We start from the raw sequence: 23,881 nt of genomic DNA, 5'->3' as shown, positions 1-23,881 counted from the left end.
TCTCCCGAAGCCGAACGCGGAAGTTCGGCTTTAGCGTTCGGCTTCAGGAGACAGCTGCGAAGCGGCGCGGGTGTTTTAAAAGGTCGCAGCCAGCCTGGGGGGCTTGCCAGCACCCCCCGAACCCCGAACCCACGAAGTTCGTATCATGAGGTATTACTGTACTTATTTCTGAAAAATTCCTGCATAAGATCAGAGCAGCAGATGATTAGGACTTAGAATTCTAAGTGGGTTCTTTTTCTGAGGAAGCTATTTCCTTCCTCTCCCATCCTCTCATTTAATTTTGTTTCTTTTTAAGGAGTTTGGTACCTTGAACTTTGGAGATTTTATCATCACTAATACTTATCTCCATATTTTATTCTTCCTAAACTTTGTGTATTCTTTGTCTGTACTTCAATAGAAGTCATATTCCATTTCTAATGAATTTTCAGTCACAATTAGATAATTAAACTCATAATAATGATAACAACAACAATAACAATAACAACAATAATAATTTATTAGATTTGTATGCCACCCCTCTCCAAAGACTCGGGGCGGCTCACAACAATAATAATAACAGTGTTACAATGTAAACTGAGAGATTTATTTCAAGACAAGTGGATATATGACTGAAGACTTAGATTTCACTGCTATGTTTACTCACTGGAATGTACAGTAAAATTTTATTGACCTTGGTGGTCAGTCTTTTGAACCATCATGTATAACATTGATGCTCAGGTTTCATATTGAAAACCCACCAAGGATTCTGTCAATGAATTGTGGAGCTACCAGAGCAAAAATAGAAATACAATTTATTCTGAGCAGGAAATTTGTTTTAACAGGCATTCCACCCTTATAGTAGTCATTTATTCCATCTGTGCAGCACAATATTTCATTGATTATTTCTACATTGATAGTCATACTGTGGCTATTTTGAAATTTCACTTTGCTTCAAGTACCAAAAGATTGAGACTCACTGATCTCCATCGTCCATCTGTCTGTCAGTCCATCCCTATCTATCTTTCTATCTTTCTATCTTTCTATCTATCTATCTATCTATCTATCTATCTATCTATCTATCTATCTATCGATCGATCGATCGATCTATCTATCTATCTATCTATCTATCTATCTATCTATCTATCTATCTATCTATTATCTTTTCTCTGTAAAGTCTTTCTGGGCTTACAATCTGATTACTCTTGGAATCCTCACTAAGATTGTTCTGAGTCTTCCTTCTTTCTGATTTCATTTCAATCTATTTCATTCCAATTACATTTCAATCTACAAGGGGTTACCTTTAAAGAACATTCAGAGATTGCAGTTACTGCTCAATTCAATTCAATTTATTAGATTTGTATGCCGCTCCTCTCCGAAGACTTGGGGCGGCTCACAACAACAATAAAAACAATATAACAGTAAATAAATCTAATATTAAAAGAAAAGATATATGCAAGCCATCATGGGACTTTCAAGGTATACCCATGTCTCAACACCACTCCACAAGCTACATTGGCTACCGATTGGTCTCCGGATGCAATTTAAAGAGTTGGTCATGACCTATAAAGCCTTACATGGCTTAGGACCAGGTTACCTATGGGACTGCCTTCAGCCTCATGAATCCCAGCGACTGGTCAGGTCCCACAGAGTTGGCCTTCTCCAGGTCCCGTCAGCTAGGCAATGCTGCCTGGCGGGACCTAGGGGCAGAGCCTTCTCTGTGGCAGCCCTGGCTCTTTGGAATCAACTCCCTCCAGTGATTTGTACTGTCCCCCTCCAGGCCTTTTGTAAGTCTATAAAAACTCATCTCTGCCAGGAGGCTTGGAGCCATTGAGCTTTGGCATCCTGGTCAGGCCATATATATATACGAGAGTAAATGGAATGAATATGAATGACCGTTGGGATGGGTTTATTTTAATAATTGGGATAAATTTTAGATTATTTTTAACTTTGGTTTTCTCACATGTCTTTTTTATATTGTTCCCACTTTGTAAGCCGCCCTGAGTCTACAGAAAAGGGAGGCATAGAAATCTAAATAATAAATAAATTTTTATTTATTTCATCTATTCCTTCTGCCTCTACTCATAAATCTCAGATATTCTTTATTCTTATTCTTATTTCAGAGATTTTATTCATTTCCCCTTTTCTTCAGATTATTCATTCCTGTAAACCTATCACATAGACCTGGAAAATGTGGGCCCTTTCACCTTAAACTCAGCATCCACCATATGTATGTTGAATTGTTTTAATGCCCTTTGTGGCTACAGTCCAGAAAATGTCAGAAATTAAAACTTTCAGAAGTAATCTGGGCTTCAGTAGTGGGTTCTAAACTCCTTTATTACTGGTATGCGCTTGTGTACGACGCATCTGTGCATACGCAGAAGTATCCCAGGTGGGGGTAGCAGAGCCTCCTGTCACCAATGCTACTGGTTCTTAGAACTGGGCCGAACCGGGAGCAACCCATTGCTGCTAAGTTTCACTTCTTGTAAGATAAAACATTTGCCCTCAGTATTCTCTTCAAATATCCCAAATGTTCTTTTTTTCCCCCTCACAATTTTTTTTAAATTTTCTCACCAATCACAGTACAATGTAAAGTACCAACAACATCAAATTGTTTAAATACATCAATAATTCAATTTTAAAAATTATGTTATACAAATCCAATGCTACCTCCTTTACTTTTGACATCTGGATAATAAATAGCTGCTCAGATTTTTTATATTGTATTAATATGCTATTCGCTAAAACATCTTTTAAGCTGATTCAAATTTTAAATGCCTCAGGTTAATTAGGCTGTAATATTTCAAATTTATCCACATCTCTTCCATTTTGATTTTCGTATATATTTATTAACCTTTTTTATTAGTAAATTCCCATTAAAAAGGATTTTTTTAAAAAAATAAAGAAATTTTAAAAATTAAAGATAAAAACACCAACACCTTCCAAATCAAAGGGGAAAAGACCCATGAAAATGTCAATAATAATAAATATCCCAAATATTCTCATTTCAGACCACAACTACCAGTAAAATTAATAACTGTTAGCCCTCAGGCCTGTTTTATCACATACAATGGCAGTTCCTAGAATTTCTCATAAATTGCTATTCAACCTGTGTTGTTATATTGTATCCCACATAATAGCAAGTTCTATTTCATTCTTTTCTCTTTTTAAAGACTGTAGGATTGGAAGTGGTAAAGACTATCGTGGACATATTGCAACCACAGTGAGTGGTATAACCTGCCAAGAATGGCAGTCACAAGTCCCTCATGAGCATACCTCTTTCACACCTGAGACTCATCCAAGGTCAGGACTGGAGAAAAATGTAAGTACCATTGGCCAGAAGAATCAGTCCCCTGGTTTAACAATTGTCAATAAGAAAGACAAAAAAAGTCTGAATAGTGGACATAGTAATACCTGGAGTCAGGAGAAGAAAATGGCACCCTCCCTTTCTGCATGTGATGGCACACCCGTTTTTCACTCTTCCCAGGCTTCAGAGCCTTTCTAGGAGCCTAGGGAGGGCAAAAATGGCCTTCCCAACTCCCGGTAGGTCCACATTCCATTTGCTGACTTCCGGTTGAACAGGAAGTTCTGTTTTTTGCTCTCCCTAGGCTCCAGAGCCTGGGGAGGGCAAAAACAGCCTTCCCCATGGCCCTTGGAAGTCCTCCAGAGGCCAGAAATGGCCCATTTTTTTGGCCTCTGGAGGACCTCTGGGGGTGGGGGTGGAAGGCCATTTTCACAGTCTCCAGTCTCCTAGACTCCGGAGCTTGAGGAGAGCAAAAAATGGGCCCTCCCCATCCACTCCGGAGGCTGAAAACAGGCTGTTTCCCAACACCCAGTGGGCCCAGAAGGCCTGAAAACCAGCTGGTCATCATGCTGGAACTGAACTCGCACGCCCACTGATATGGCTCCGCATGCCACTTGTGGCAGGTGTGCCATAGGTTTGCCATCATGGCACTAGACCAAACTGGACCTCTGGTTTCATAGTCTCTTAGGCTATTTGCACAACCTAATTGAAAATGAGACACTGCAAGACTCGGACACAGTTGAAGTGACTGAATTATGGTTAAAGCTACTAAAAGAAGTGTAAAGATTTGTGCTTGTGACAGGAGAACTGGTAGGTACCAAAAAGGCTCACTCCTGAATGGCAGATCATGATTTGTGAGCAAGTCAATATCATGTTGATACTATATATAAATAAATGGCTATTATTTCACCTCATATTTCCATAACTATATTTATTTTATTATCCCAACATTTACTTGGGCTGTGAGACTAAATGTATTAATTAATACCTGTGTTTCCCAGAAAATAAGACTGGGTTTTATATTAATTTTTGCTCCAAAAAACACATTTGGGCTTATTTTCCAGTTAGGGCTTATTTTCAGGGCAATATGGTCCAAAATGTGTCTGTCTTCAGGGCATGGCAGTGGTGGGTTGCTCCCAATGCGGTGAACTGGTAGCGGCGGTGGAAGGCTCTACCCATCTGCCCGGGAAGCTCTGCCCACCCACCTGGGACACTCTGTCTGCCCACCCAGGATGCCCCGCCCCCTTTCCCGGGATGCTCTGTGCACCCACTTGCACATGGGCAGAATCATCATGTCATGTGCACAACAGGATTTAGAACCCATTACTGGGGTATGGCTTCTATTACGTTCATCCTAAAAATCATGCTGGGGATTATTTTCTGATTGGGTCTTATTTTCAAGGAAACAGAATATTACTTTATTTCTTTATAGTACTGCAGAAATCCTGATGGTGACTCAAATGGTCCTTGGTGTTATACAATGGATAAAACTAAAGGCTGGGAATATTGTGATGTTCCACAGTGCGGTAAGTACACTGTTAATAAATGTGGAATGGAATAGAATAGAATAGAATAGAATAGAATAGAATAGCAATTTTATTGGCCAAGTGTGATTGGACTAAGTAAGTCCTAATAAAGACTCTTAATAGTGTTTGGTCAGCTTTGGAGTTACTGGTTCTCGAGCATCACTCTAGACATCTCTTCTGGCTCCATCTCCCGGAGCTCCTCCATAAACCAAGGGGCTCTCCTGGATCCACCGTCAGAGAGAGGTCGCAAAGGCGCAATCCCCTATTTTAGGCAACCACCAAGGACTCCCACACTGGCCTTGTTGCTCCCCCATCGGCCTTGATGCCCTAAACACATGTTTTCCTTAGTGATTAGTTTGCTGAAGAAGATAAAGGCTGCAGCCAGTAGTTGGACTGCTGGTTTCCATTGCTGACTTCTCAATTTCATTTAAAATATTTTAATATTCTCCTACTCACCTCTCTCTCTCTCTCTGTCAATCGGTATTTATCTATGTGTATGTATCATCTATCTTAATCTCTATTTAGTGTGATTTATTGAGTGAATGTTAATGAAAGTTTTAAGGTTAAATTTTTAAAAGATTTTTAAAAGTATATTAATTGGATCAATTGTAATATTGTGTCTTTTATATATGCTGTGAGCCACCCCGAGTCCTCAGAGAGGGGCGAAATACACTACAATTAAACTAAACTAAACTAAACTAAACTGAACTGAACTGAACTGAACTGAACTGAACTGAACTGAACTGAACTGAACTGAACTAAACTAAACTAAACTAAACTAAACTAAACTATTTCTCTCTCTTTCTGTCTTTCTGTCTGTCTGTCTGTCTGTCTGTCTGTCTACATAAATACATACTACCTACCTACCTATCTATTTCTATCACCTATCTATCTATTATCTAGCACAGTGATGGTGAACATATGGCACAGGTGCCACAGTGGCACATTGTGCCATATCTGCTGGCACACAAGCCTAGCTCAGCTCCAAAATGCATGTGTGTCCTGGCCAGCTGAGTTTTGGCTCACATAGAGGCTCTGGGAGGGTGTTTTTGGCTTCCAAAGAACCTCCAGGGGCATGTGGAAGGGCATTTTTACCCTCCACCAGCTTCAGGGAAGCCTTTGGATCCTGGGGAGGGCGAAACACAAGCCTACTGGGCCCACCAGAAGTTGGGAAATAGGATTTTTCCGGCCTCCAGAGGGCCTCCGAGGGGATGGGGGAAGCAGTTTTCGCCCTCCACAGGGATTGAATTATGGGTGTGAGCACTTGCGCAGGTGCAATAGCATGCACGCACACACTTTCGGCACCGAAGGAAAAAAAGGTTAACCATCACTGAGCTAGCATATATCGTCTAATCTATCAACATATTGCTCTACCATCCATCCATCTGTCTGCCTGTCTGCCTGTGACAATCAAAGTGTTTCAGTGGTTTACACTAAAAAATTCCAAAGAGTTTTCCATACTGAGCTAAACAGGTTGTTTTGATAACACCAGCCGTCTCTAATTCCCCATCCTTGTCCCATCATACACGAACACATGGTGCATAGGATTCTCTTCAGGTATTCTGACTGAACTATTTCAGGGCTCAGCTATTGACAAAATTAATAACGCTTAACTTTTGGATCTATTCCTCTGCAGGCAAAGGCAATTCTCAGGGTTTCTCATTAAAGGAAATGATTATTGAAACTTTGCTCTAGTGTGCATGTCTTACATCTCTCCCATTCATATTTCAGCTGTTTCTGATGATGGATGTGGAAAAGCCAAGTATTCACCGCTTCTATGCTTTGGAAGAGTTGTTGGGGGCTGTGTTTCAAATCCTCATTCTTGGCCCTGGCAGATCAGTCTCCGTGTTCGGTATTAAATATAATATATGATATAAATAAGTTACATACTATTGTTGTAGGTAAAATAAGAGGAGGAAGGCTCAAGGCTTGCTACCTTGAGCCATTTATAAAGATAATAAAGGTGAGATATAAATAAATAAATAATAGGATTATTTGTTATACAGTGGTACCTCTACTTACGAGCTTAATTCATTCTGTGACCAGGTTCTTAAATAGAAAAGTTTGTTAAAGAAGCAAATAATGTATGCGATTGGGGAAACCACATGAAGGGTGGAGGCCCTGTTTCCTCCCAGGAGATTCCTAGAGAGGCCCCACGGAGGCTTCTCCCCACCTTTTCCGGTTACAGTTTCGGAGGCTCGGGTTTGTAAGTGGAAAATGGTTCTTGAGAAGAAGCAAAAAATCTTGAACACCCGTTTCTTATCTAGAAAAGTTCGTAAGTTGAGACGTTCTTAGGTAAAGGTACCACTTTATTTCTCATCTACCCAAAAACCAAAAATTCTGGGTTTGGATTGTGATCCCATATTCTATTTGATTTACTATTTTTACTGTGCATTTGTTATTCTTTTTATTGGTCAGAGCTTGTACCTTCCTTATTTGAAACTTTTCTGTGGACTTGCTTATTGACCAGATTATTTTTTTCTAAAGTAGTAAATAGCAGCACACCTTTCCTTGCCAAAACTAATTTCTCTGTACAGATTGTCCTCGCTTAATAACCATTTCTTCAGCAACCATTCAGAATGACATGTATGAGGTGGCAGTCAGTAATGGGCATATAATCTTAGCTAGAGGTTCTCCCAAACCTTTGCGAACCCCCAGTAGCCCATCCCTGGAAAATGATCCATTTGAAATCTAAGCTTGGATTTCTGCCTGGGCTTCCAGAAGAGACCTTTTTTAGCCAGTCTCCTTGAGAACAAAATTTGCTTCTTGCCAGAGAGGCCGAGTCTCATTGTCAGGCAGAGGTTTTGCTCTCAAAGGGGTTAGGTGAAAATGGTCTGTAATGAAGGGACTTCCTCATTCAGCCTCATTGAGAACAAACGCTCCAGCTGACGGATCAGGGATCTCCAAACTTGGCAATTTTATGAGTTGTGGACTTCAACTCCCAGAGTTCCTCAGCCAGCAAAACTGGCTGAAGAAATCTGGAGTTGAAGTCCACAAATCTTAAAGTTGCCAAGGATGGAGACCCTTGTGATGGATTGATTTCAATCTACTTGGAGCAAAGTTCTCTGGCAGGAAGAAGAGGAATTGCAGCACTGAGCTGGAGAAGAGACGTTCGAAGAATCCAGGTTGTTTTCTCTAGCTCTGCACCGCAGTTGTCTTCTGCCCACAGAGGGGAGAGCTTCAGCAAGCAGTTCTTCTGCTTTCTCCAATTAATAACTGCACCTGGGTAAGCCAGGAATGTCAAATTAAGTTAAATCAGATCAGGGTGTCACCTGTTTTATCCTCACCATGACTTGCCGCTCAATTATGGTCATAGGTCTAAGGTCATAAGGACTACTTGTATACCCTGGTTACTAAGGGTAGGCAGAATACATTATTCCGCATAATTTATTTATTTATTTATTTATTTATTCATTCATTCATTCATTCATTCATTCAATTTTTATGCCGCCCTTCTCCTTGGACTCAGGGCGGCTTACAACATGTTAGCATAGCACTTTTTTAAAAAACAGAGCCAGTCTATTGCCCCCACAATCCAGGTCCTCATTTTACCCACCTCGGAAGGATGGAAGGCTGAGTCAACCGTGAGCCGGTGATGAGATTTGAAATGCTGACCTACAGACCTACAGTCAGCTTCAGTGACCTGCAGTACAGCACTCTACCTGCTGCGCCACCCCGGCTCAATATGAATATATTCATTCCAATGAAATTTGCTTGAAGTTTGCTTCCAGGCACACAGAGTCCTAGAGAGTTGGGCGGCATATAAATACAACAAACAAACATTTACTCTAAAACTAATCTTCTGTTTTCTTTTCTTTTTTTACAGTTACAGCAATCAACATTTTTGTGGAGGCACCTTAATACATCCACAATGGGTTCTGACAGCAACTCACTGTTTAGACCGGTAAAACCTTTATTTGTACACTGCCCAGAGTCACTTTGTGGGGGACTTCCAAATATGATAAATAAAAATAAACCTTCCCTTGAGCAAAAGACCAGATTTTCCCAATCTACTATTACTATACAGTCTACATTACTATTGTAATGGGTTGAAATGTCAACTGGCAAAATTCACACCCTGGGAATTCTGGGAGTTGTAGTCACGCCATAGCTAGAGAACACTAGGATGCAGAAAATATTAGACTATTGCAGTGTTTCTCAATTATTTTCTGTTACGCCCCCCCCCTAGGAAGAAGTAAACATTTTATGCATCCCCCAACTCTCCACCAGGACGATTGTTTGCAATATTCAACACATTTTTGTTGAAAAAACTCAAGCGGCTTATCAGCGTGATTGGAGTGTAATGTGTTTAAGTGATGCTTTAATTTATTTGGCTTCATGCTGTCCGCTACCAACATTTTTAGACACAGTAAACATACCGGTCTTTCCTCCACTCCCACTGTAGTCACAGTGAAGCCAAGCGCTACATACGCTTCATCATATTTCCTCATCTTAGCTTTCGGGAGACTTATGTTTGTCTCATTATCTCCGTCTCTCTCCTCCTTTCTTTTCATCCCTGTTAAATATTTTTCCATGTGTCTCTTAAAAGTTTGTTACCTGCATATCTCCTACTCTGTGCTGTGTGCACTTGTTCAGTGCAACCCCCCCCTACTCCCTGCCACAAAAAAAGCACATTCTCCGGGGTCACATGCCCCCCCGGCATCACTCTGCACCCCCCGGCATCACATGCCCCCCCCGGCATCACTCGGCCCGCCCCACTATTTGAGAAACATTGGACTATTGTATCCGGGCTACAGAAATTCAGATGATTGTCAGCTAGCAGAAAAGACTTAGAGCTTTATGTATCAGTTTGGGATCATTTTGTGGTAACCTGGGCCTCTTATATTAGCCCTAGCAGGTATTTGTCAGATTATGGCAAATCTACCATTTTGCCATTATGAGAAATATGCCATTTATGGTAGTTTTGTATTAGCCATGCTCAGGGTTTAATTTGTTGTGGTTGGATTGCAGCCAGGTCCTTTTTGATAACAGACTTCGAGCCAGATGAACTGGGTCTGTCAGGGCATGGTCAGCCTGTGTGGCTGTCAGAGGAGTCAGACAGTGAGAAAGAGGGAGATATTCTGCAGAGACTACAGAGCCCCCAACTGGGTCTGATGAGGAAAAGAAGGTGAGGGACCCTATTCTGGACACAAGAGTGAGAAGGATGCAGGGGAGGCAAGAGCAGTTATGTAGACTCAGAAGGAGGACTTGAGTTCAGCTGTGCGCAGGCTATAATCTTAGGATGTATAAAAGGGGGGGGGGAGAGATTGGGAGGTTCCCTTTGCAGAAAATCAATGTTTGATTCTTCAAGGAAAAGAGCACACTAAGAGTTTTTTGCCTTTTGTACAAACATATCTTTCTGCAGTTCTGAACAATGTAGTGTTAAGTCTGTGAGTAATCTTGTTTTGAAAACCTTGCTTATCAATTCTCCCACTCATTTTGGCTTTTGGCAGCTGAAAGATATCCCTTTGTTCTAATTTGTGTTTTTCAACAAACCTGATTGTACAATAGACTATTTCATTTCAATACCCTGTGTCTGAGCCTTAACTGGAAGTTAATTGCTGCTAATTTGCCTTGTGAGACAGAACATAATTCACTTTTGATTATCTGAGTGATTTACAGTATATCCCATCCAGTGATAGGCTACCAAAAGTTTCACTACTACACTAGTGGGCGTGACTTATGCATTTTGTTTCAACATCTTTCAGTGCAAATTGGGTGCTCTGGGGTGGAGCCCCCCCCCTGGTCCATGCAGTAGCCCACCCCTGATTATCTACTATATAAAGTGTACACACACGCACGCACAGCTCTTCTAAAATTATACACATTCAACCTCATTTAGTGCGATAGGAAAAACATACCCAGAGCCCAGAAGGCAAAAAAAGGAAAAAAAATCAAAAGTTTGCTACCGGTACTGTGTATCTGATCATACCCATAGGAGCCCACCACTGATCCCATCCTTCAACACAATTCTGAGAACAGAAGTTTGTAATCTGTTTGCAGGACCTGCATTCTAAAGTCTTGAAAAGCCTGTGTTAAGTGGCACAGTGGTAATAGTGAGCTGTATAGTATGGAATAGTGGTCTGGCTTGGTGTTTTCTGCTTCCTTTGTTTCTCTGTAAAGAACAAATAGCTCCAACCAATGATGTATAGACCTATCTATCTATCTATCTATCTATCTATCTATCTATCTATCTATCTATCTATCTATCTATCTATCTATCTATCTAATATGCTGTCCAACTCCCAGGGGACTCTGGGCGGCTGTGATTATAGATTAACAGCAATTACTACCAATTAGTAAAGTGAATATAATTAATTGACATCTGATGTTTGGTATTTGATATTCTGGTTTTCCATTATTCCCCCAAATGTTCCTATTGAAACAGTGATTTCTGGTCATTTAGCTTGTTAAGTGTAGCACACACACACACACACACACACACACACAGACACACCTTCATAATTCTTAGAGCTACCCTGGCCCTCTTTGTCCTCCCTGCAGACTTCCATAAGATAATGGCATAATAAAAACAGAGTTGGAAGGGACCTTGGAGGTCTTATAGTCCAACCCCCTGCTTAGGCAGGAAACCCTACTTCAGACAGATGGTTATCCAACATCTGCTTTAAAACTTCCAGTGTTGGGGCATTCACAACGTCTGGAGGCAAGTTGTTCCACTGATCAACTGTTCTGACTGTCAGGAAATTTTTCCTTAGTTCTAGAGAAATTTATCTCCTTGTTCAGTTTCCATCCATTGCATCTTATTCTACCCTCAGGTGCTTTGGAGAATAGGTTGACTCCTTCTTCTTTGTGGCAACCCCTGAGATAAATCCACCTATGGTTTCCAATCTTCAGAAATTCTCACTGAATTGCCCTCTTCTTATCTATCTAAGTTGTGAATCTATGAAGATATTCTCACCTGGAAAATTTGTCTTTTGTAGGTCACCACAGGCTAGTTATTACAAAGTGTCGCTTGGCCTGCACACAGAGCAAGGTACAGAACCATCTGCACAACATCGCTACGTTCAGAAAATATTCAAAGAACCACATCGGACAGACATTGCTTTGTTGAAATTAAGCAGGTATCCTTTGGGTGACAATATTTATCTTTAATACTCTCTTTACCACCACCACCCATTCCAAAACTCCTTGCTTTGAATATAGTAAAATTTCTAAAATGACATTTGAATTGATCCAATTTCATTATGGTACAATGCTCATTTGAAGTAGTGTCCAAATATATTAATGCTTCTGTTTTTAGATAGTTGCATTGTTGTTATGGACAAAATCATTGCAACTGTGATAAGTTTCTGGAATGGAAGAATATAGTTCTTTTTAAAAAAAAGGTTGATACAGATTGGTTTGTGTATTATTTAGAAGGTAAAACTTTGAGTTCAAATTTGGCTTTAGCAGTAAATGTATAGGAAGCAATCTATAGCAACATTGTTGTTGTGAGCCACCCTGTGTCTTCGGAGAGGGGTGGCATACAAATCTAATAGACATTGCACCATACCTGAGTTTAGGTCCACTAAAGGTAAATAAATAAATAGACCTTTATTACAGTCAAAGACTATCAAAATAATAATAATAATAATAATAATAATAATAATAATAATAAGAAGCAGCATGCATTAGCTGACTATGTGAAGGAGAGCAAAGAGTCAGTGTTGATGGAGGTCAACAATAGGAAGCTTCTCAAGCTGAAGCAAACTAAGTACCAGTACAGAAAAACTGTAACTCAATGTGGTATGGACAGTTGGCAGAACAAAGCATTGCATGGCCAGTTCTTGGAGAAGATTGAAGGCAAAGTGGATAAAGAAAAGACCTGGTCATGGCTTACAAGTAGAACACTCAAAAAGGAGACAGAAGGACTAATACTGGCGGCACAAGAACAGGCCAACAAATGCTGTCAAAGCCAGAATTGAAAAATCAACAGACGATCCAAAGTGCAAACTCTGTAAAGAAACAGATGAAACAATCGATCACATACTCAGCTGCTGCAAAAAGATTGCACAGACTGACTACAAGCATAGACATGATGCTGTGGCACAGATGATCCACTGGAACTTGTGCCAGAACTACCATTTCCCAAAGGCAAAGAACTGGTGGGATCATAAGCCCGAAAAAGTGGTCGAAAATGAGCAAGCAAAACTATTGTGGGACTTCTGACTTCAGACTGACCGAATTCTGAAGTATAACACACCAGACATCCTGATTGTGGAGAAAAAGAAAATATGGATCATCGACATCGCAATCCCAGGGGACAGCAGAATTGAGGAGAAGCAGATAGAGAAATTAGTGAAATACGAAGATCTAAAAATCGAGCTGCAACGACTCTGGCATAAGCCAGTGAAAGTGGTCCCAGTGGTATTTGGCACACTGGGCGCAGTGCCAAAGGATCTCAGCGGACATTTGAAAACCATCGGAATTGACAAAATCTCCATCTGTCAATTCCAAAAGGCTGCTTTACTGGGATCGGCAAACATAATTCGCTGCTACATCACGCAGTCTTAGGTGGTTGGGAAGCGCCCGACTGGTGATGAAATACGAAATCCAGCATAGTGATCTCATTTGCTGTGTAGTATTGATGTAATAATAATAATAATAATAATAATAATAATAATAATAATAATAATAATAATAATTTAAAAAAACCCAAAAAACAGAATATCCAAGAACCATTTCAGATTCTTAGAATCTAGACATTTTAGTATCTCTTTGATCCTAGTAGCAGATTCTTGGGTCCTTGACTTACAGCAGTTCGTTGCCCATCCAAAGTTGGTTGTCACCCAAGTCAACAAAGACATACTAGGTGTTGAAGTTCTTGGACATGTGAAGACAAATGACTTACAAAATTCATGACTTTTGGCTGACCAACCAAAATTGACCCATTGTAAATATACGAAAGATGTACATATCTCGCTATGATAAAGGCACACATTTGTGACAAATTCCCACTGCTGCTGCGTAGAATCTGGCCACCTGTGCTGTAATTATGGCATGTTCATCTTTAAGCAGCCACTGGAGATAGGTAGTGTCTGAGTGGCCAGGATACCTTGCAATTAGTGGCAAAATATGTTTTTTTCCTAATGTCTGTATAAAAGGAGCATCTCAGGAGCATGTGTCCCTCAGTCTCCACCTCTCCTGAGCCATAAGGGCAAAATCTTTCAGTGAATGGTATTCTTTTGTACTTGCTGTACTCTAAAGGTAAAAACACAGAGTTCTTCTACCAGGTGACTTACTTTTACTTTACTTACTTTATTTTATCAGTCATCTATGTGTGCTTCTAGTTTTGATTTTTATGCAACAAACTCTAATAAGTTATTTGCAAAAAAAATTTATAAAGGCAGGAGACACACCCAGTGTAATATAATAGAGTGACTAGAATAAAAAGAACTGCAATATCGTTTTTCTTCCAGCCCAGTAAAGATCACCAATGAAGTCATTCCCATCTGCTTGCCTTCAGCCAACACTGTTGTAGCAGGTGGAACAGAATGTTATGTCACAGGATGGGGTGATACAAAAGGTGAGTAACCTCAGAGTGGTTAAAAATTCAAAGTACCCACCAGGAAGGGAGAGACGGAGGGTGGAAGGGAGGGAGGGAGGGAGGAAGGGAGGGAGGGGGAAAAGAGGAAGGGAAGGAAGGAAGGAGGAAGGAAGGAAGGCTTTCATATTTATTATTTGGACACAATTTAGTCACTAAGGGAAATTTGAAAAAATATCTTTATTCATGGGGTATAGTACTTTACAATAGGATATTTCAAACTTCTGGATAGTTCTGGTACGTATAAATTCCATCACAGTGATGGCTAAAGCAGAGATCAGTTTTAATTCAACAAGGAAAGGAGTTGTACAGTACTTGTATTAGAGACCATACAACTCCACACAAATTAGACACATTTCTGTTTTTAACAGGGATGGCCATATCATTTAGATAGGAAAATATTTTGCAAGATGCTTGGTTAAGATTAAAAGATTAAAGTCGTTTAGTGACAACTCCTCATATTTATGACCTTCACAAGTCTGTAAAGCAAACAAAATCTAAAGTAAGATAGTAACCACAGTGATGGTTTTCCCACTTGTGATTGTTAAATGGTAAATATGATTGTGATTGTGAGTCCATTTGCAGTTCAAATCTAAACTAGATTTGGGCTGCAAGATCCAAATGACCACCAGATGGCAGCAAAAGGTTACACTCTCCTAGTTTCTGCCCTGTAAGGAAGCAGTCATATGGAATTTTTAGGGTTTAACAGGGTGATTAAAAGGGAGTTCTTTTTCCATACTTGGTGATGATGATATTTCCTTGAGCATATTAGAATATTACTGGATTCATTTTATACCACAGACAAATTATGCTTGCATCCTGAAGCTTTAAGTAACATTTTCATTTTTTAAAAAAGTTAGAAGAATGTATTGATCCCAGATTAGGAAACATATGGGATAACAAAGTTAAAAGGAACCTTGGAGGTCTTCAAGTCCAGTGTTTCCCAACCTTTTTTGAGCCGCGGCACATTATTCACATTTACAAAATCCTGGGGAACATTGAGCGGGGGTGGGGGGTGGGGGTGTGTGTGTAAAAAAAAGTTTGGACAAAAAATATCTCTCTTCCTCCCTTTCGCTCTATTTTTCTCTCTCCCTCTTTCTCTCTCTCTCTCCCTTCCCTCCTCTTTCTTTCCCCTCTCTCTCCATCTCTCTTTGTTTCTCCCTTCCTTCCTCTCTTTTTTGCCCTCCTTCTCTCTCCCTCCTTCCCTCTCTCTGTCTTTCCCTCACCCTCCTTCCCCCCTCTTTCTCTCTCTCTCTTGCTTTCTCTCTCTTGCTGTCTTTCTCTCTTTCTCTCTTCCCCCTCTCTCTCCCTCTCTCTTTCTCTCTCTTGCTATCTCTCTTTCTCTCTCTCTCTTTTGCTTTCTCTCTTTCTCTCCACCTCTCTCTCCCTCTCTCTTGCTATCTCTCTTTCTCTCTCTCTCTTTTGCTTTCTCTCTTTCTCTACCCCCTCTCTCTCCTTCTTTCTCTCCCCCCTCTCTCCCTCTCTCTTTCTCTCTCTCCCTCTCTTGCTATCTCTTTCTCTCTCCCCCCTCTCTCCCTCTCTCTCTCTCCCTCTTTTGCTATCTCTTTCTCTCCCCCCTCTCTCCCTCTCTCCTTCTCTCTCTCCCTCTCTTGCTATCTCTTTCTCTCTCTTTCTATCCCCCCTCTCTTCCTCTCTCTTTCTCTCTCTACCTCTCTTGCTATCTCTTTCTCTCTCTTTCTCTCCCCCCTCTCTCCCTCTCTTTCTCTCTCTCCCTCTCTTGCTATATCTTTCTCTCTCTTTCTCTCCCCCCTCTCTTCCTCTCTCTTCCTCTCTCTCCCTCACTTGCTTTATCTTTCTCTCCCCCCTCTCTCCCTCTCTCTTTCTCCCAGTAGCCATGGGGCGACGGCAGGGTGATCAGCTGTGAAGCAGAGCTCCAGAACGGAGGCACAGACAGCAGTGGCTAGACGCCGTACATTTCTGGCGTTGCGCTGGGCATGGACATGGGGCTTGAGCCTCCATCCTGGTCGAGCCATCAGTCAAGTGCCAGCCACGCAATTCCAGCATTTCCAGCCGCTGTCGTCGGTGCCTCTGTTCCTCTGTTCCGGAGCTCCGCCTCACAGCTGATCTCCCTGACGTCGCCCCATGGCTACTGGGAGAAAGAGAGAGGGAGAGAGGGGAGAGAGAAAGAGAAAGCAAGAGAGGGGGAGAGAGAGAGGGACCACCCTGCCACCGCCCCACGGCATGGCTCCTGCCCGCTGCCGCTGCCACTGCCGCTGCCGCTGCCATCACCCTCCCACTGCGCGCCGCCCTCCCGCTGCCGCTGCCCTCCCACCAAGCCCCAAAGCTCACCTGCTGACAGGGAAGCTCCAGCCGGGCGGGGCGCCGCAGCTGCTGGAAAACTTGGAAGGCGCAAAGAAGCAAGCTCAGCTTCCGGTCTCATAACTTTTTTCTCTTCGCAAAAAGTTGCGAGACCAGAAGCTGAGCTTATTTCTTCGCGGCACACCTGACCATGTCTCGCGGCACACCAGTGTGCCGCGGCACACCGGTTGGGAAACACTGTTCTAGTCTATCCCACTGCTCGGTTAGGAAAACCTGTACCATTTCAGACAAATAGTTGTCCAAATGCTTCTTAACATTTCCCAGTGTTGGAGTTTTCACAACTTCTGGAGGCAAATTGTTCCACTGATTAATTATTCTGTCAGGAAATTCCTCCTTAGTTCTAGGTTGCTTTTCTCCTTGATTAGCCCCTATTCATTGCTTCTTCTTGTTCTGCCCTCAGGTGTTTTGGAGAATATCTTGACTCCCTCTTCTTTGTGGCAACCCCTGAGATTATGTTCCCTCCTAGTCCTTCTTTAAAGTAGAAATGCCCAGTTCCAAGCAACTGTTCTTTATATGGTGCTCAAAAAAATAAAGGGAACACTCAAATAACACATCCTATATCTGAATGAATGAAATACAGTGGTACCTCGTCATACGAACTTAATTGGTTCCAGGAGGAGGTTCGTAAGGTGAAAAGTTCGTAAGATGAAACAATGTTTCCCATAGGAATCAATGTAAAAGCAAATAATGCGTGCAAATCCTTCAGGAAAATCCCAAACTTTAGAAGGGAGGTGAACAGAGGGCAGGGAGGAGCAGCTAAAGGGGGCGGGTGGAAGAAGCAAGGCTAGGCTAAAGGGTGAGTGGGAAGGAAGAAAGGCAAGGGGGGCGCCCCTCCCTATTCTTTCTTAAAAAGACACCGTTTCAGTGCCTTTGCAAGCAAGCAAAATCTTTACTCTGCCAAGCTGCCCCTCCCTTTTCTTTCTTAAAAAGACACCGTTTCAGTGCCTTTGCAAGCATGCAAAATCTTTACTCCTCCAAGCTGCCCCTCCCTTTTCTTTCTTAAAAAGACACTGTTTCAGTGCCTTTGCAAGCATGCAAAATCTTTACTCCTCCAAGCTGCCCCTCCCTTTTCTTTCTTCAAAAAAGGGGGGGGAGAAACCCCTTCATCCCAGCAGCAGCTGCTTGGGTTCGTAAGGTGAAAATAGTTCGGAAGAGGCAAAAAAATCTTAAACACCGGGTTCGTATCTTGAAAAGTTCATTAGAAGAGGCATTCATAAGATGAGGTACCACTGTATTCTCATTGAATACCTTGTTCTGTACAAAGTTGAATGTGCACAACAGCATGTGAATTTGATTGTCAATCAATGTTGCTTCCTAGGTGGACAGTTTGATTTCACAGACGTTTGGTTTATTTGGAGTTATATTGTGTTATTTTTTTGAGTAGTGTATATTTTAGCCTTCAACCTCCCAATCATCTTTGTTGCTTCTTTTCTGCATTATCCTGTATGGGTTTTCTTTTTATTTGTTTCCTCTCTCCCCTCTGCTTTTTCAAAGGAACTGGTGGAGAAGGCTTTCTTAAAGAGACTGGCTTCCCTGTCATTGAGAATAAAGTGTGTAACCGGCCTGAGTTTCTAAATAACAGAGTTGGTAACCACGAACTATGCGCTGGTAATATTGATGGCATATCTGATAGCTGTCAGGTAAGACATGTCATGCTGGCTTTGTCAATATACCCAATGATGTTTCATCCCCCCTCCCCCAGTAAAAATGCTACCTTGAGAAGATTTTTCCTTCTAATTATTACAGCAAGTGAAGAAAATATTCATTTTACAGGTGAAACTCGAAAAATTAGAATAGCGTGCAAACAATCATGTATTTCAGTAATGTAACTTAAAAGGTGAAACTTAATATATGAGAGATATTCATAACATGCAAGGCAAGATAGTGATTTGTCATAATTGTGATGATTATGGGGTACAGCTCATGAAAACCCCAAATCCCCAGTGTCAGAAAATTAGAATATTACATGTGATCAATAAAAAAAGGATTCTCTATAGAACAATATCAGACTTCTGAAAAGTATAAGCATGCACGTGTACTCAGTACTTTGTTTGGGCCCCTTTTATAACAATTACTGCCTCAATGTGGCGTGGCATGGACACTATTAGTCTATGGCACTGCTGAGGTGTTATGGAAGACCAGGATGCTTCAATAGCGGCCTTTAGCTCTTCTGCATTTTATTTATTTTTTTATTTATTGGATTTGTATGCCGCCCCTCTCCGTAGACTCGGGGCGGCTAACAACAATGATAAAAAACCAGCATGTAACAATCCAATTAATAAAACAACTAAAATCCTTATAAAACCAAACATACACACAAACATACCATGCATAACTTGTAATGGCCTAGGGGGAAGGAATATCTCAACTCCCCCATGCCTGGCGGCATAAGTGAGTCTTGAGTAGTTTACGAAAGACAGGGAGGGTGGGGGCAGTTCTAATCTCCGGGGGGAGTTGGTTCCAGAGGGCCGGGGCTGCCACAGAGAAGGCTCCTCCCCTGGGGCCCGCCAAACGACATTGTTTAGTCCAGTGTTTCCCAACCTTTTTTGAGCCGCGGCACATTATTCATATTTTCAAAATCCTGGGGAACACTGAAAGGGGGGGGGCTAAAGAAAAGTTTGAACAAAAAAACCCTCTCTCTTCCTCCCTTTCGCTCTATTTCTCCCTCTTTCTCTCTTTTCCTTCCTTCCCTTCTTTCTCTCTCTCCATCCCTCTTTCTTTCTTTCTTTCTTCCTCTCTTTTTTGCTCTCTTTCTCTCTCCCTCCTTCCCTTCCTCTATGTCTTTCTCTCTCCCTTGCTCTCTCTCTCTCTGTCTCCCTTGCTATCTCTTTCTTGCTTTTTTCTCTCTCTCTTGCTCTCTCTCTCTCTTTCACTGTCTTGCTATATGTCTCTTTCTTTCTCTTTGCCTCTCTTGCTATCTCTCTTTCTTTCTTTCTCTCTCTTTCTCTCTCTCTGTCTCTCTTGCTATGTCTCTCTTTCTCTTTCTCTCTCTCTCCGTGCCTCTCTTGCTAAGTCTCTCTTTTTCTCTTGGTATGTCTCTCTTTCTTTTTCTCTCTCTCTGCCTCTCTTGCTATGTCTCTCTTTCTCTCTCTCTTTCTCTATCTCTCTTTCTCTGCCTCTCTTGCTGTCTCTCTTTCTTGCTCTGTCTCTCTTTCTCTGCCTCTCTTGCTATGTCTCTCTTTCTCTCTCTCTCTGCCTCTCTTATATGTCTCTCTTTCTTTCTCTCTCTCTCTCAGCTGACTGCAAGCGGGAGCCCTGACAGCAGCAGCTGGACGTGGTGCTGGACACCGTATATGCCAGGCCCGCAGCGCCAGCATGTACGACGTCCAGCAGCACGTCCAACCGCCACCGTCAGGGCTCCCGCTTGCAGTCAGCTGAGAGAGAGAGAGAGAGAGATCCCTCTCGCCGCCGCCATCTTCCCGCGACTGCCTGCGGCCGCTGCGGCCAACCCCCTACTCCCATCGGACACTTGCCGTCGACGCCAGAGAAGCTCCAGCTGGGCGGGGCGCTGCCGGTACTTCCATCCTGGGGCTCCCGCTCGCAGCTGTCCCCCGCCTCCTGCTCGATGCCGTGGTTTTCGGCGCTCTCCTGCTGGGCCCCAAAGAAGGAAGGCGGGAAAAAGGTGCGAAGAATGGAGCTCTCCTTCTTCCTGCCTTCCTTCTTTGGGGCCCAGCAGGAGAGCGCCGAAAACCGCGGCATCGAGCAGGAGGCGGGGGACAGCTGCGAGCGGGAGCCCCAGGACGGAAGTACCGGCAGCGCCCCACCCAGCTGAAGCTTGGCGGCACACCTGGCCATGTCTCGCGGCACACCAGTGTGCCGCGGCACACTGGTTGGGAAATGCTGGTTTAGTCGACAGGACCCGGAGAAGGCCAACTCTGTGGGACCTTATCGGTCACTGGGATTCGTGCGGTAGCAGGCGGTTCCAGAGGTAATCTGGTCCAATGCCCTGTAGGGCTTTAAAGGTCATGACCAACACTTTGAATTGTGACCGGAAACTGATCGGCAGCCAATGCAAGCCACGGAGTGTTGAAGAAACCTGGGCGAATCTTGAAAGCCCCACGACGGCTCTCACGGCTGCGTTCTGCACGATCTGAAGTTTCCGAACACTTCAAAGGTAGCCCCATGTAGAGAGCGTGTCTCTCATTTATTTATTCATTTTATTTATTTATTTATTTTGTCATACAAATAGTATTGTATTGTAGTATGTTTAACATAATATAAGTATAAAGTAGAGATGGAAAAGATAAAAGACACAAAGGTGCACTTATGCACGCCTCTTACAGACCTCTTAGAAAAGGGGAGCGGTCTATTGTAGATAATGTAAGGTTGAAGATTTTGGGATTGGGGGAAGAAACAACAGAGTCCGGTAGTGAATTCCAGGCGTTGACCGCTCTATTGCTGAAATCGTATTTTCTGCAGTAAAGTTTGAAGCGATTTACCTTTAGTTTGTATATATTGTATTATATTGTGTTGTTGTTGTTGAAAGTAAAGTAGTCGCTAACAGGGAGTAGATTGTGATGTATGATTTTATGAACAGTTAAATCAGTTCAGAGGTGGCATAGCTGTGAATCTCATCTTTCTCTTTGCAATGCCCCATAGATTTTCTATGGGGTTCAGACCAGGCGAATTTGCTGGCCAATCAAGGACAGTAACCCCATGGTCATTGAAGCAGGTTTTGGTGCTTTGGGCTGTGTGGGCAGGTGACAAGTCCTGCTGGAAAATTTAAGTCACCATCCCTATAAAGCTCGTATGTGGATGGAAGCATGGAGCACTCCCAAATCCAGACTGTGGAAACCTTTGCATCTCATTTGGAAGCCAAGGACCCAGAGTATGGAGGAAGAATGGAGAGGCACACACTGCAAGAGGCTTGAGGTCCAGTATAACGTTTCCACAGTCTGTTGATTTGGGGAGACATGTCATCTGCTGGTATTCGTCTACTATGCTTCATTAAGTCCAGGGTCAACGCAGCCGTCAACGGGAGATTTGGGAGCGCTCCATGATTCCATCCACATATGAGCTTTATAGGGATGGTGACTTAAATGTAAAGTTACATTACTGAAATAAATGAACGTTTGCATGATATTCTAATTTTTCGAGTTTCACCTGTATATCCTGAATGTGGGTGTGTGACACAGCCTGTTTTTGGACTGTGTTGAGGATGTCTTTATGATTCTCCGGGCTAGTATTTGTTTTATTTTTTGTTGATTTTATCTTTGTATATACTTTTGTTTTTAATATTGTGAGCCACCCAGAGGCTTATGCTGAGGTGGGTGGCTGTATAAATCAACCAATTAATTAAGTAAACCAATTAAATTAATTAAATTAAATGAATGGTCTTCTTACCGAAGAAGCCACCCAGTTCATGTTATGTGTATAACATCCACCCTTTGGGTCTAGTTTGATCCTTATTACGATTTGCTTTGTAAGACATTGTCAGGTAATAAAAGCCATCCAGTCAGAATGATGTGTAACTCATCTTAGGGCCAAGTTGATTTCACTTTTTCCAAATCCTCGGTTTCAGGGTGACAGCGGAGGCCCCCTGGTTTGTGATGATCAAGGAAAATATGTGCTACATGGAGTCACCTCCTGGGGCCTGGGTTGTGCCCGGCCCATGAAACCTGGCGTTTATGTACGAGTGTCTCACTTTATTACATGGATCCAAAATACTCTGAGAGATAATTGAGCTGCCAATCACCTCTTGCCGAAAGCAGCAAAGGGAAAGAAGAATAAGTGGAAGTGAAGTGCAATATAACAACATAATTTACATGAATGTAAAATAAAAACTTAAGAATATCCTGTAAGCAACTTTGTTTCTTTCTTTGTTTCTTTGTTTCTTTGTTTCTTTGTTTCTTTCTTTCTTTGTTTCTTTCTTTCTTTCTTTCTTTCTTTCTTTCTTTCTTTCTTTCTTTCTTTGGCAGGATAAATAGCCACAAAAGGAGGAAACTTCTTGGTATTATAGCATGACTTTTGGGACACATGGCATCTAGGTTGTCTGTCTGTCTGTCTGTCTGTCTGTCTGTCTGTCTGTCTGTCTGTCTGTCATGTCATGTCATGTCACCTACCTACCTACCTACCTATATACCTATCATCCAGAATAATACAATATGTTCCAAAAAGAAAGGCTCTTTCTTAAGACGAAGTGAAGAAAGATTTCTACAAAATTTCTATACAGCAATGTTGGATGACTATGTTGGTGGACCCTTCATCTCATTCTACAAATGCCATTATATCTTTAATGCTGCATTATATGCATTGCTCATTCAGTTTCATGAGCACCATGAGTAAAAATTCACCAAGAAATGTTTTTCCAAGTTATAACTGAATATGCATCGGCAACATTCCTTGACTGATGACTTCTGGTGGTTGAGGAATTTCTTGGAGTTGAAGTCCACAAGTCCTAAAAGTTGTCAAGTATGGAGATCCCTGGTCTGGGTCATCTAGATTTTCTGGGATCACTTTGGAATACATGCTCAAACTTCTACATTGCCTTAGGATTAAAACATGCCATATAACCACGTTCTTTCATTCTCATTTTGCTCAAAAGTATCCAAAGCATTTAAATCGCAGTCTAAAATTTACTCGCTTTTTCTTTTACAGTTTAAGATTATATCTGTGGACACAGTGCTTAGTCGGCTGCTTTTCTCTAGGCAAAGACAGTTCATATAATTTCTGACCAGTTGTTGGGTGTGGGAGGAGAAAGCGACAGGCAAACTTTCTTCTGCTTTGAACATCAAATCTAACTTCAGAGAGAAACCAGAGAGGAGATTTAATCTGGATTTATATTTGGCACACAGCTGTAATGCAAGCAATGTTAGTTATGTATGTGTGAAAAATTTGAAATGGCTTTTGCTTCAGGAGGGACTTTTACCTAAAGCAACTAAAACCATGAAAGGAAGGAAGTTCTTCTGCAGGATGTTTTTTTTTAAAAAAGGAGTATAGAGTAAATCCCAGTGACCAGTCAGGTCCCACAGAGTCGGCCTTCTCCAGGTTCCATCAACTTGACAATGTTGTTTGGCGGGGCCTAGCGGGAGAGACTTCTCTGTGGGGGGCCCAGCCCTCTGAAATCAGCTCCCCCTGGAGATTCGTACTGCCCCCACCCTCCTCACCTTCCGTAAGAGTCTGAAGACTTATTTATGCCACCAGGCTTGGGACCATTAGCTTCTTGCCCCCTGGCCAATGAATGTGTTGAGA

General features: G+C 42.1%; 1 protein-coding gene across 1 annotated transcript in view; it reads left to right on the top strand.

The window, feature by feature from the left end:
- PLG (plasminogen) overlaps positions 1-22,491 on the top strand; it is a 48,029-nt gene extending 25,538 nt beyond the window's left edge. The window contains exons 12-19 of the mRNA XM_070733806.1: positions 3,150-3,298; positions 4,713-4,806; positions 6,538-6,658; positions 8,633-8,710; positions 11,748-11,888; positions 14,226-14,332; positions 18,185-18,330; positions 22,212-22,491. Coding sequence (XP_070589907.1) covers positions 3,150-3,298; positions 4,713-4,806; positions 6,538-6,658; positions 8,633-8,710; positions 11,748-11,888; positions 14,226-14,332; positions 18,185-18,330; positions 22,212-22,373 — 998 coding nt within the window. The 3' untranslated portion in view covers positions 22,374-22,491. The remainder of the gene's footprint in view (positions 1-3,149; positions 3,299-4,712; positions 4,807-6,537; positions 6,659-8,632; positions 8,711-11,747; positions 11,889-14,225; positions 14,333-18,184; positions 18,331-22,211) is intronic.
- The last annotated feature ends 1,390 nt before the right edge of the window (positions 22,492-23,881 follow it).

Source organism: Erythrolamprus reginae, chromosome 1 (assembly GCF_031021105.1).
Source record: "Erythrolamprus reginae isolate rEryReg1 chromosome 1, rEryReg1.hap1, whole genome shotgun sequence".
Taxonomy (NCBI): domain Eukaryota; kingdom Metazoa; phylum Chordata; class Lepidosauria; order Squamata; family Dipsadidae; genus Erythrolamprus; species Erythrolamprus reginae.
This window is presented reverse-complemented; position numbering and strand designations above follow the sequence as displayed.